This window comes from Erythrolamprus reginae, chromosome 2 (genome assembly GCF_031021105.1).
Source record: "Erythrolamprus reginae isolate rEryReg1 chromosome 2, rEryReg1.hap1, whole genome shotgun sequence".
NCBI lineage: Eukaryota > Metazoa > Chordata > Lepidosauria > Squamata > Dipsadidae > Erythrolamprus > Erythrolamprus reginae.
Window position 1 is genome coordinate 36709983 of NC_091951.1, and position 13257 is coordinate 36723239.

Sequence of the window (13257 nt, forward strand, 5' to 3'; positions counted from 1 at the left end):
GAAAAATGGCCCAACAGGCAAACAGGAAGTTCAAGAAAATGGACCTCCTATTTGCCCATTGGGTCAAATGCCTTTCCCTCCCCCCCCCCTTTATTTCCTTTTCTTCTTCTCACTTTTCTCTTCCCTATTTTCCCTTCAATTTACTTTTGTATTTTCTTTGTATCCTATGTTATACAGTAGAACCTCTGGTCATCGCCATAATTCCTTCCATAACATTAGTCACAATCCAATTTGATCGTGACCCAAACCTCATTTTGGAAATTTGGCGCTTCCAAAAAAAAATGGCGCTGAAGGGGAAATCCCCCACATACACACACACAAAAGTGACTTTTTTTGCTTGGAAACCAATTTGGCCGTGGTCAGAAGCGTTCGTGAGGAGAGATTCTACTGTAAACTACTAAAAACTGAAAAAGAAAGGTGCAGAATGACAAGCAAGGCCCCTGGGAAGGGAAAATAAAAAGAGAAGGAAGAAGGGAGGAAAACCTTGGCCTTTCCCCTCAGCCATGACTTGTCTTCCTTGGTCTCCCTGCTCTCAGCAACTTTGCCTTTAACTGTTTCCCCCTGTTGTCTCTAGGGAGTGCCTCTGCCACAGAACGAGGCCAACGCCATGGACGTGGTGGTGCAATATGCCATCCACCACCTGTGCTTCCTTCCTGAAGACATCATCCTCTACGCCTGGTCCATTGGGGGCTTCACAGGTATCAAATAACAGGGCCTAGAAGGAAACTATAGGAAACTCCTTGCAGAAGGGAGAAGCTTATCAACCTTGAGACTGTGTGGACTTCAACTCCCAGAATTCCTCAGCCAGCATGCTGGCTGGAGAATTCTGGGAGTTGATGTCCACGTTTTGAAGTTGCCAAGATTGAAAGGGGGGGGGGGCAGACCACAGTGGGATAGAGGCAGAGAATTATCAAAAATTGGGATTAGGTGGAACAAGTTGCATCTCTCTTTGACAAACTGCCTTGTGGATCCTGTAGGCCAGTGTTTCCTAACCTTGGCAACTTGAAGATATTTGGACTTCAACTCCCAGAATTCCTCAGCCAGCATTCGCTGGCTGGGGAATTCTGGGAGTTGAAGTCCAAATATCTTCAAGTTGCCAAGGTTGGGAAACACTGCTGTAGGCCTTAGGTACAGCACAGAGGTGGTTCCTTACATAGAAACATAGAAGACTGACAGCAGAAAAAGACCTCATGGTCCATCTAGTCTGCCCTTATACTATTTCCTGTATTTTATCTTAGGATGGATATATGTTTATCCCAAGCATGTTTAAATTCAGTTACTGTGGATTTACCAACCACAGTTACTGTGGATTTACTTACCTTTTCCTATCAGTGCCTGCATGCACATTGTGACATTTCGCATGCTCGCGCACAATTTTGTCCAGAAAATTTACATTTGAAAGCAAGTGGATAGGAAATGAGTAGATGCCAGAGTGCTCAGCCAGGAACTCAGGAACCAAGGTAGATAAATAATGAAGACAGTTCAGTTTTTCGTAAAAACAGGGGCACACAGAGGGTCTGGGGGGCCTACAGAATTCTTCTGGGACCGGGGAGGACAAAAGTATCTTTTCTTACTTACCTCTTTCGAAATCTTAGTGCATCTTATACACTGGTGCGTCTTATAATCCGAAAAATGCAACATTTGGAGGGGATGCTGACACTTGATGATTTTAGTGCAGTGGTTCTCAATCTGGGGGTCAGCACCCCTTTGGGGGTCGAATGACCATTTCACAGGGGTCGCCTAAGACCATGGGAAAGGATAAATTCCCCAGGGTGTTAAAGCTTCTATTCTGGCCCCTTGGAACATATTTTTACAATCCGACCAATCAGGTGTTTACAGTGGGGGTGTCCCTCTGGCCTTCCTGCCAATCAGTTTAAACCTCTGTTGGGAGAATGAGCGCTAGACTTATGAGTGGGGGTCACCACAACATGAGGAACTGTATGAAGGGGCTGCGGCATTAGAAAGGTTGAGAACCACTGTTTTAAAGCCAAGGGAGACAATCTATATAACATTCCAGTTGATTATGGACTCCAGTATCTGAGTATTTCTTGGAAACTTACTCAGTGGTAAGAAATTCAGATGGAGGAGGCACAGATGTCCTCCTTATTTATGATCTCATGTCCCTGCCTGAGTTTCCACCTCTCCCTAAAATATATATTTCTCTTTCTCTTTGCACCCAACAGCCACTTGGGCAGCCATGTCTTACCCTGAGGTCAGCGCAGTGGTCCTCGATGCCTCCTTTGACGACCTCGTGCCTCTCGCTCTCAAGGTCATGCCGGAAAGCTGGAGTAAGGGGAAGGACAAGAAATGGACCCTTCTTTATGGTCCAATGGTTTCACCTCTTTGAATCTGTTTCCCAGGCTGCTAAATGGTTCAGTCCGTGAGACAGTTGAAACTTGGTCAGTAAGAGCTGAACCAACGTCTTCCTTTTAACCCGCTAAGTTAGTTCTCTTGTCCTCTGGTGGCCTGTGTTTCTTTCCTTTGTCATCTTGTCTTATTATCCTGTCACTTTGATTTTCGCTTGTAGGTAGACATTCCAGTTTTACAAGATTGCTATCAATTGGTGTATTACGTTGTAGGCGTCACGGAGCTATGGCACAAAGTCCCTAATCCTCAACAGCTGCTAAGTTTAGAAATGGTTTAGGTTGGAATTATTTATTATTTTATTTTATTATTTTATTTTATTCATTATTTTATTTTATTCATTATTTTATTCATTATTGTACTTTTTATTTTATTTATTTTATTTTATTCATTATTTTATTTATTTATTATTGTATTTTTATTTTATTCATTTATTTTATTTTACTATTTTATTTCTTCTTTTTTATTTTATTCATTTATTTTATTTTATTCATCATTTTATTTTATTGTATTTTTATTTTATTTATTTTATTTTAATATTTTATTTCATTATTTATTATTTTTATTATTTTATTTTACTATTTTACTATTTTATTTCATTATTTCATTGTTTTTTATGTTTTTTATTTTGTTTTTTATTTATTTTATTTTACTATTTATTTCACTATTTTTTTTATTTTTATCATTTTATTATTTTATTTTATTCTCTGTCTTCTGCCTTAACCACGATGGAGGTCGGTGGTTGTTTAATCTTCACTGCTTGGTTTTGTTTCTCGTTGGTGTGTTACGCAACTGGTGATGGTTAGATTCTCAAAAGGATTTTCTCCTTGGTGGGGAGGTCTCCTGAGATACTCAACGTTCTTGTAATATTCGTTTACAAATGCACAGGTTGAACAGATAAGCGTTCAGCCAGGGAACGTTCAGCCCAGAATCATGAAATGCCAAATTAAGGCGGCAGACTTCTATGTGTTAATTTAGGGGTAAGGCCCGCTGACTAAAAATTGCTGGAAGACAGACAGCACACGTCATTTTTCACATATTGTTTTGTCTCCTTCCATGCTCACTGTACAAACTGCCAGTGAGCCATTGTGATGTTGTAGGGGTGTAGGTGATAGGATAGAACCAATGAGACATGAAATTTAATGGGGAGAAAAGCAAGGTTTTATGCCTTGCAGGAAAAAAAACCAAAGGCTCAAGTACAGAGTAGGCGAATCCTGGCTCAAAAATAGTATCTCTGAGCGGGATCTTGGAATCCTACTGGATAATCGCTTAAACTTGAGCCAGCAGTCAAAAAAGCTATTACAATCCTTGGTTGTATAAACAAAGGCATAGAATCAAAATCATGGGAAGCATTAGTGCTGCTTTGTGAAGCCTTAATAAGGTCACACCTGGAATATTGCATCCAGTTTTAATCACCGCATTACAAAAAATATGTTTAGACTTCGGAAAAAGTGCAAACTAAGATGATTAAAAGGCCAGAGACTAAAATACATGAAGAATACTTGCAGGAATTGGGTATGGGCAGTCTAGAATAATGATGGACTAGCATGAGGGCATTACTCCAGTATTTGAGGGGCTGCCACAAAGAAGAGGGGTGGGGGTGTCAACCTATTTTCCAAAACACCAGAAGGCAAGACAAAGAAACAGTGGATGGAGACTAATCAAGGAGAGAAGCAACCTGTAATTAAAGAGAAGCTTCCTAACAGTGACAACAATTAACCAATGAAACAACTTGACTTCAAAAGCTGCAGGTGCTTCATCACAGGAGTTTTTTGTTGTTGTCTTTTTATAAAAAGACTGGACAGTCCACCTCAAGGGCGAAATCTAGCATGTTCTAACAGGGCATGGAGAACCAGTAGCGGAAATTTTGAGTAGTCCAGAAAAAAGGTAGCGGGAATTTTGAGTAGTCCAGAGAAACGGTAGCGGGAATTTTGAGTAGTTTGGAGAACTGGTAACAGAAATTTTGAGTAGTCCAGAAAAACGGTAGCAGGAATTTTGAGTAGTCCAGAGAAACAGTTGCGGGAATTTTGAATAGTCCAGAGAAACTGTAGTGGGAATTTTGAGTAGTCCAGAAAAACAGTAGTGGGAATTTTGAGTAGTCCAGAGAAACGGTAGAGGGAATTTTGAGTAGTCCAGAGAAACGGTAGAGGGAATTTTGAGTAGTCCAGAGAAATAGTCGCGGGAATTTTGAGTAGTTTGGAGGACTGGTAACAGAAATTTTGAGTAGTTCGGAGAACCGGTAGTGGAAATTTTGAGTAGTCCAGAGAACTGGTAGCAGAAACTTTGCATAGTTCGGAGAACTGGTAGTGAAAATTTGCTTGCCAAAAATTGCAAAAGGTGATCACATGACCTTAGGGTAGAGCAGCGGTCACGAATACAAACCAATTGTGAAGCATTTGAATTTTGATCATGAGAGATGCTGCAAACAAAGGTTGTAACTGTGAAAAATTGTCGTAAGTCACATTTTTCAGTGCTGTTGTAACTTTGAACGGTCACTAAATGAACTGTTGTAAGTCGAGGACTGCCTGTATCCCAGTGGGCTGTGTACAGATTGTTGGATGCATTGTGAGAAGCACAATGGAAGGAAGGAAGTTTGTGCCTCATTTGTCTGCAAGATCTTTACAAAACCGGTTGTTTGAAAAGAAGTTAAGCTGATTAGTTAGAGTCCGTGGATGGCAGTTTATTTTGAAAAAACCATGTGAAGTTGGTTTGGGTTTGAGTGATGGCAGTGGCCTAGAGTGGAGCTCTCACTTCACAATAATCAGGATATCAGGCCGAAGCCATCGTTTTGAGTTGGAGTCTTTGGCCTGCCCACAAGAAGAATAGTACTGTGGGAATTGGGGAGGGGTGGTTGCATGAGAGGGAAAGGTACTAGCCACAACAAATTCTTTCCAGTGATTCAAGGTCATCCTTTGTTCAGCACCAGCCGGAAGTACAGAGGAGGATCATGGACGTTGAGAGAACCGGCGTGGTCCATGTGATGAACTTGTGGGTGTGGGGACGAGGGATGAACCTTAACGTGTTGTGAGCCGCTCCGAGTCCTCAGAGAGGGGTGGCATGCATAGAAACATAGAAGACTGGCGGCAGAAAAAGACCTCATGATCCATCTAGTCTGCCCTTATACTATTTCCTGTATTTTATCTTAGGATGGATATATGTTTATCCCAGGCATGTTTAAATTCAGTTACTGTGGATTTATCTACCACGTCTGCTGGAAGTTTGTTCCAAGGATCAACTACTCTTTCAGTAAAATAATATTTTCTCATGTTGCTTTTGATCTTTCCCCCAACTAATTTCAGATCTAATAAATAATAATAATACTAATAATAATAATAATAATAATAATTTATTTAAAAACTGTAGGAAAAGTTAGTATCGGGTTTACTACAGTTCGTATCCAACATGGCTCTGTTAATAAATTGGAACTTGGAAGAAGGCCAAGGTTTGGACACTGATTTATTTCTCAGATGTTAATTGTGACGCTGACATTGGAGGCTGTGAGTTCGATTCTAAGTAGAGGCAGATATTTCTCTTCTCTGGGCACGGTCAGAATATATCTGCTGAATATATCTCCATCTTGGTGACAGGAAGGACATCTAGCCAGTAAACACTCGGCTCCGTTCAGTTGCCTAGATTTTACCCCGCAGGGGATTCTAGGGGTCGTTAAAGAGGAGAATGATGATGCGAAATTGATTTTGGTTAGAGACTTACTTGCTGGGCAGAAAAAGGATGTAATGTTCTCTCCTCTTTGTTCCACAGGGAGCTTGGTCACCCGGACGGTGAGGCAGTACTTAAATCTGAACAACGCGGAGCAGCTCTGCAAGTAGGCAACTCAGAGGAGCAAAGCCATTGCCAAAAGGATGTTGGACGATCCCAACTCTTTGCTGGCTAATGTTTAAAATCAAAGTGTCTTTTGGTCATTTTGGACTATTATTCCAGCCCATGACCATTAACCATATAGCCGGAAAGATTTGGCCAGAAGCAGGTTTCCCCTTCTTTATTTTTAACCCAAAAGCATTGCTTTTGTTGCTTATCAGTGGCAAGTGGATGTGACGATTAGCCAAGGAAAAGTCCATTAATTTCATATAATAATATTAATAATAATAATAATTATTATTATTATTATTATTATTTATTGGATTTGTATGCCGCCCCTCTCCGTAGACTCGGGGCGGCTAACAACAATGATAAAAGCAGCATGTGACAATCCAATAATAAAACAACTAAAAACCCTTATTATAAAACCCAACATACACACAGGCATACCATGCATAACTCAGTTCTGAAATATACATCTAGAACAAGAGTGAGGAACCGAGGCCCTTTTACGACTTGTGGACTTCCTGAGTTCCAGCATGCACTCAATTCCCAGAATTCCTCAGCATGGCTGGCTCAGGAATTCTGGGAATTGAAGTCTACAAATCATAAAAGGACCCTGGTTCTCCACCCCTGATCTAGAAAATGCCCGGCAGAGAAAAACGTTCTATACCTGGATTCTATGGAGAATGCAAAATTAAAGAGATCAGAGCTTCTAACCATAGAAAGTTCTTCCTAGTTCGTCTCGCCCTTTTGACTTTTTCGCCTTCTAACATTCACAGTTATTCCAAGCGGCATTAAACTCCCTGCTTGAAACCTTTGGAAGCAAAAGTGCCAGAGTGCCTTCCCTCCCCTGTCCTAAAATTTATCTTTTACTAGTATCATGTATTATTATAATACATTATTATATATTTGTGTCCTAGTATTGTGTATTATTATAATACATTATTAGATATTTGTATCCTAGTATCGTGTATTATTATAATACATTATTAGATATTTGTATCCCACCAATACGTACTTGACAAAACAAATAATTAAATAAATGAAATAAATAAAAAGACAGGTGGTCCTCAACTTACAAGAGTTCATTTGGTGACTGTTCAACTAAAACAGGAAATTCTACATTTTATCTGAAGCAGATAACTATCAGTTTTCAAGAGGGGGTAGTTGGAAATTAAGGCAGCTTGCTTAAAACAGTGTGATATGCTGTTGAGATGCAACAATAAAAGGGACAGGAAAAGAGCCCTCTCAGGTGTCCCCTGAGCAACGGTGATGTCTCCAGCTAATCCATCGGCCCTCAAACTACAGCCCGTGGGCTGCATGTGGCCCACCAAATCCATTAAGCCAGCCTGCGCAGGACCACGAGCTTGCCCTGCACACATTGCCCCACCAACCCTTCGGCTGAGCGGAGGACTTACCTCAGAGGTGAAATGCTCCCAGTTTGTTCGTGCCTGGACGCCACCATTTTGGATTCTTTTACCCACTGCGCATGCACCTGAGGGTAGGACAGGAAGTAATGGGTGGAAACTAATCAAGGAGAGAAGCAATTTAGAACTAAGGGAGAAAATTCCTGGCAGAACAATTAATCAGTGGAACAACTTGCCTCCAGAAGTTGTGAATGCTCCAACACTGGAAGTTTTTAAAGAAGATGTTGGATAACCATTTGTCTGAAGTGGTGTAGGGTCTCCTGCCCAAGCAAGGGGTTAGAAGACTTCCAAGTCCCTTCCAACTTTGTTGTTGTTTTTGTTGTTACATCAGAACACTTTGTTCATGCGCAGGGGATAAAAACCCAAATGATGTTGTTTGGGCGGGTGGGCAGAGCTTCATGTTCCCTTCGCGACTGGCTCTCTGACGATCCACAGGCAAGAACGAACCGGGGGTATTTCACCCCTGGCTTACCTCTGTGGGCTGGAACTGAAAGGTAAGGTCAACTATTTTGGCCTGCAGAATGCTGCTGGAGGCAGGGGAGGTGAAAAACAGGGTGCACAAATGTCCCAGGAGGACAAAAATATAGGGGGGAACGGCCTGTTTTTCACCTCCCCACTTCCAGAAAATAGAGAGAAAGAAAAGGAGAGAGAGAGAACAGAAAGAGATTTCTCAAGTTTCTTGGGACTCGAATTGCTGCAAAACTGAGTTTCCTGAAGTGAACCACAAACAACTGAAAAAAATGATTTAGTAAAAAAGAAAATCAACCAAAAGAGCAATATGCAAACAAAAGCAAATAAAACACCCCCAGGAGCAAAACAAATTAAAGTTTAATTTGTGTGCATTGTTTAATGCAGTGTTTCCCAACCTTGGTAACTTGAAGATATTTGGACTTCAACTCCCAGAATTCCCCAGCCAGCGAATGCTGGCTGTGGAATTCTGGGAGTTGAAGTCCAAATATCTTCAAGTTGCCAAGGTTGGGAAAGATTGGTTTAATGGACTCTTAAATTGGCCACACCTACCTAGTCACATGCCCACCTAGCCACGCCCACCCATCCGATCCGGCCCCACAACAGTCTGAAGGACCGTGAATTGGCCCCTTGTTTAAGGACCCCCTGGGCTAACCCTTTCAACCTGGAAGTGCCTTGATAGCTGCTTCCGACATGGTAGTAGTAGAACAGTGTTTGTAGCATGTTTAGATGAAACATCCTGGCCTGCCTCCATATTAAACCAAGTCTCCTTCTGGTATCCACTTCAGGTATCAAGGTCCCGTGTTGCTGGTCCGCAGAACCAAAGATGAGATCATCACCACCACGTGAGTAAAAGAGCAACTAAAGAAAATTGCTCAGATGTCCACCCAGCCTTGTCAATTTAGTTGAGGATGTAAATAAACGTAGCTTTCATGTCATATTTCTCCTTCAGAGTAGGGAAGATCCATGTGCCAGGGTTTCAAGTAATAAATCCATTTCAAGCGAAGCTCCCAAGGCCAGCAGATTCCTCAAAGGGTAGCTTTATTGGAAATGTCATGAGTTGGCACAGATCTGGTGCAAACCGACAACAAAGACTCCCGCAGTTTTCCCCTAATGAAAAGTAAACGTTTCTACTTTCTCAAAACAGTCACATGTTTATTTATTTATTTTATTTATTTATTGGATTTGTATGCCGCCCCTCTCCGTAGACTCGGGGCGGCTAACAACAATGATAAAAACAACATGTAACAATCCAATTAATAAAACAACTAAAAACCCTTATTATAAAACCAGACATACACACAAATATACCATACATAACTTGTAATGGCCTAGGGGGAAGGAATATCTTAGCTCCCCCATGCCTGGCATCATAAGTGAGTCTTGAGTAGTTTACGAAAGACAGGGAGGGTGGGGGCAGTTCTAATCTCCGGGGGGAGTTGGTTCCAGAGGACCAGGGCCGCCACAGAGAAGGCTCTTCCCCTGGGGCCCACCAACGACATTGTTTAGTTGACGGGACCTGGAGAAGGCCAACTCTGTGGGACCTTATCGGTCGCTGGGATTCGTGCGGTAGCAGGCGGTTCCGGAGGTAATCTGGTCGGAAAGGACCCCCTCCCCAAGGAGGCTTTGACAATCTCCTGGGTCCAGCCCCGTGTCACCTCCGTGTTCTAATCATGGTACAGACTGGCAACCAGGTAGCATCACTCTGCCTTCCTCCAACCAGGTGTGAGAATGTCCTTGGATCCCAAGAGAAAATACTTTGTTTTGGCTAGATACAATCCCCTCTTTCTCAAATCCCCCCTCCCTATCCCTCAACTCCAACATGGCAAAACCGAAAGCGGTCAAAAATGTTTTCCGTCTGGTCAGCTTCAGAATTGAGCCCATGTGTCTCTCATTTGCCATGGCATTAACTCAGTTCTTTTTTCCTGACTTTCTAGTGTTCCTGAAGATATAATGTCTAACAGAGGGAATGATTTACTGCTTAAGTTATTACAGCACAGGTAAATATTATTGCTGAGGTTAGATAGGGAGTGGTTATAACTCTAGTTAAGTTGTCTTTCCTCTGCCTGATTTTTCCTAGTAAAATCAGTTTTGAGGCATAGGCTACACTTTTTGTGGGTTTTCCACCTCAATATGTCAGGAGAACACTGTCCATTTTCAGCGGGAATGCCCCTAAAATTTAGTCTTTGAGGAAGAGAATCCAGAGGCCACAAAAATAGGGTTTTTTATAGAACTGAATATACTGGCTGACCGCTTTGAGGAAAAGTTTATAAATAGATGTTGGGGGATTTATTTTGTCTGGGGTGGTGGAAACTGATGGGATTCTTTCTCAACATGCTACCTGCCCTAGGTATCCCAAAATCATGACAGAAGAAGGCATCAGAATCGTCCGAGAATGGCTAGAAGCTTCTACGCCCATGGAAGAAGGTAGCATGGTTGAAACCTTAACCTAACCCCAGATAGGTGACATGATGGGGCTTGTCTTGACAGGTGCCAGAGCTGTTGTGGGTTTGGGTGATTCATATTAACCACCATGTGAAGGAATTCTTGGTCCCAACACTAGACAGTTTCAGGAACAGGCATTGATTACCACACCTAGAATACTGCATCGAGTTTTGGTCACCACACTACAAAAAAGACATTGAAACTCTAGAGAAAGTACAGAGGAGAGCAACCAGGATGATTAGGGGACTGGAAACTATACCATACAAAATGTGGCTGCAGGAATTGAATAGTCTAGCAAAGAGAAGGACCAGGGAGACATGATAACTGTTCCAATACTTGAGGGGCTGCCACACAGAGGAGTGGGTCAGACTGTTTTCCAAGGCACCAGAAGGCCAGACAAAGAATAATGGATGGGAATTCACTAGGAGAGATTCAACCTAGAAATAAGGAGCAACTTTCTGACGGTGAGAGCGATCAACCAGTGGAACAGCTTGCCTACGGAGGTTGTGAGAGCTTCAACAATTGAGACTTTCAAAGGGAGGTTGGACTGCCATCTGTCTGAAGTGGTGTAGGGACTCCTGCTTGGGTGGGGAGGGGGTTGGACTAGATGACCTACAAGGTCCCTTCCAACTCTCGTAATCTCTAAATCTGTACTCAACAGAAAAGCTCAGAAACGTCAGACGCGTTTAAAGAAGAGCTGTCCCAAAGATGAATGGTGGAATTAAATCAGAATTGTTGCTCTGATGCTACCAAAATAAAGCCTGCAATGCATGTGCGATAACCACAAGAGTTCTTTCCAAAATAGATCCAGATGCAGCTCAGTAGAATGTTTTAATGGTTGGTTTTATTGTATGCTGCCCAGAGTCACTTGGTGTGGGATAGGGAAAGGAAGGAGGGGAAGGAAAGGGGAGGGAGGGAAAAAGGAAGGAAGGGAAGGGGTGTCAGTTAATTTTGAACTTGCTTTGGAAACGTGGAGGATACCAGGTACTAGACAGTTTCCTTAATGAAGAAACTGCAGCGGGAGTTCTTTCTTCAGAAGACTTTTACTTCTTATTATCAAAAGTATTAACTCTGTCACGCTGAATATTGACAGCCCCAGAGACATTCAGTAATTAAATAGTTAACTGTGTGTGTTTCTTTAAGATCCTCCTATTATGATGTAATATCCTGCCACATCTAACCTCACATCCTTCTTCTTCATGCAAAGATTCTCCATTCCTATTCTAACCTCCATCATGTGAAGACGTGTTTGTTATTTTGTCCACCGGGACATGCTTATTTTTCTACTTTTATAATAAAAGAAATATTGCTTTGAAAACAAATGAATGGGCTCTCATCCGTCACCTCCGCAGTGGGTTAATGTTCAAATGGACATTAATCACTCAAACCGTGACAGACTCTATACTATATTACAGACTACCTAACCAAACTATTACACTACTAGATGACTCCATCACAGACCAACCAACCAACCAAAGCAAACCACAAACCATTATCAGACCACACCTATGCAAAGGTGTATTACAATATATACAATTATTGACCAATCAGGTTGTAGAGCAGATTGCATAATTCTGCTGATGCACCATGACTCAACATTCCTTCTACTTTACAGTAATTACAGCATTTCCACTGTTTTAAATCCTGACAAGGGGAAAAGAAAAGCAAGGGAGAGGAGAGAGAAAGCCCTTGCAATCAGAGCAGTTCACCGCCTTTGCATTACCCTGCCATTCAAGCCAGGGTCCTCTCCTCACAAAGCCTTGTGGCTCTACTCACACCAACTCCTTGTCATTGCAGTCTCTCTATATAGCCGCTATGAAGTAGAAGATGACTGGTGTTTGTCTGTATTGAAGTCGTACCAAGCTGAAGACGGTGATGAATTTCCCTGGTCTGTCGGTGAGTCCAATGCAAGAAGGGCAGGGAGCAGAAATCTAGGCGTGGCAGGGAGCCACAATTCAGTCTCGTTCTCGGTTGGAGGAAATCTTAAGAATGTGCTACCCAGGTTGAAATTTGAGGACAGACAAGATTTGCTGAATAATGTTGACTTGGCTTGTTGGCTTATGGGAATTAGTGATATGCTGCCCTCCCACAACTACTTTTAAAGCGAGTAGATCAGTAATGAGGACGGCATTCCAAACCAGACCAGCCAATGGGAAAAAAATGAAAGAGGTGGAACTGTCCTCTGATTGGTGGGATATGTCCATCAGCAAGAAAAGGGAAAGCTTGACTGTATCGTATTGTATCTTTAGAAGTGACCCCTTGCGACAGGGTTTAGCATTCCCCAAATGTCATTGGGCTTCTTAGGAATACAGGAGAGGTGGCAATAAAAGTAGGGAGACAGGTGTGATCAAAAAAAGAGTAGAGTTGGTAGCTATGATGTGGCTATGATCAAAGTCACATTGGTAACTGATGATACGATCAGTGGGCTACCATTTTTCTGGGCATTGACAGCCACCAATTTGACTTTTTTAATGTTTTCAGTTTTTATTTTTGTGTAATACAAATTTATTTTGTTAGTTAGTTAGTTAGTTAGTTAGTTAGTTAGTTAGTTAGTTAGTTAGTTAGTTATTTGTTTAGTTATTTATTTGACTTATAAATTATTATATGGTGGGGAAAATAGCAATAGCATTTAGCATTTAGACTTATATACCACTTCATAGTGGTTTTACAGCCCTCTCTAAGCGGTTTACAGAATCAGCCTATCCCCCCCAACAATCTGGGTCCTCATTTTACC

General features: G+C 41.8%; 1 protein-coding gene across 2 annotated transcripts in view; it reads left to right on the forward strand.

Annotated features, from left to right (window-relative positions):
• The window catches only part of ABHD16A (abhydrolase domain containing 16A, phospholipase), a 48285-nt gene that overhangs the window by 31655 nt on the left and 3373 nt on the right, over nt 1-13257 (forward strand). For both annotated transcript variants that reach the window (XM_070737803.1, XM_070737804.1), the window contains 7 exons: nt 575-698; nt 2184-2288; nt 6124-6187; nt 8867-8923; nt 10016-10078; nt 10429-10505; nt 12321-12419. In XM_070737803.1, the coding sequence (XP_070593904.1) occupies nt 575-698; nt 2184-2288; nt 6124-6187; nt 8867-8923; nt 10016-10078; nt 10429-10505; nt 12321-12419 (589 nt within the window). The remainder of the gene's footprint in view (nt 1-574; nt 699-2183; nt 2289-6123; nt 6188-8866; nt 8924-10015; nt 10079-10428; nt 10506-12320; nt 12420-13257) is intronic.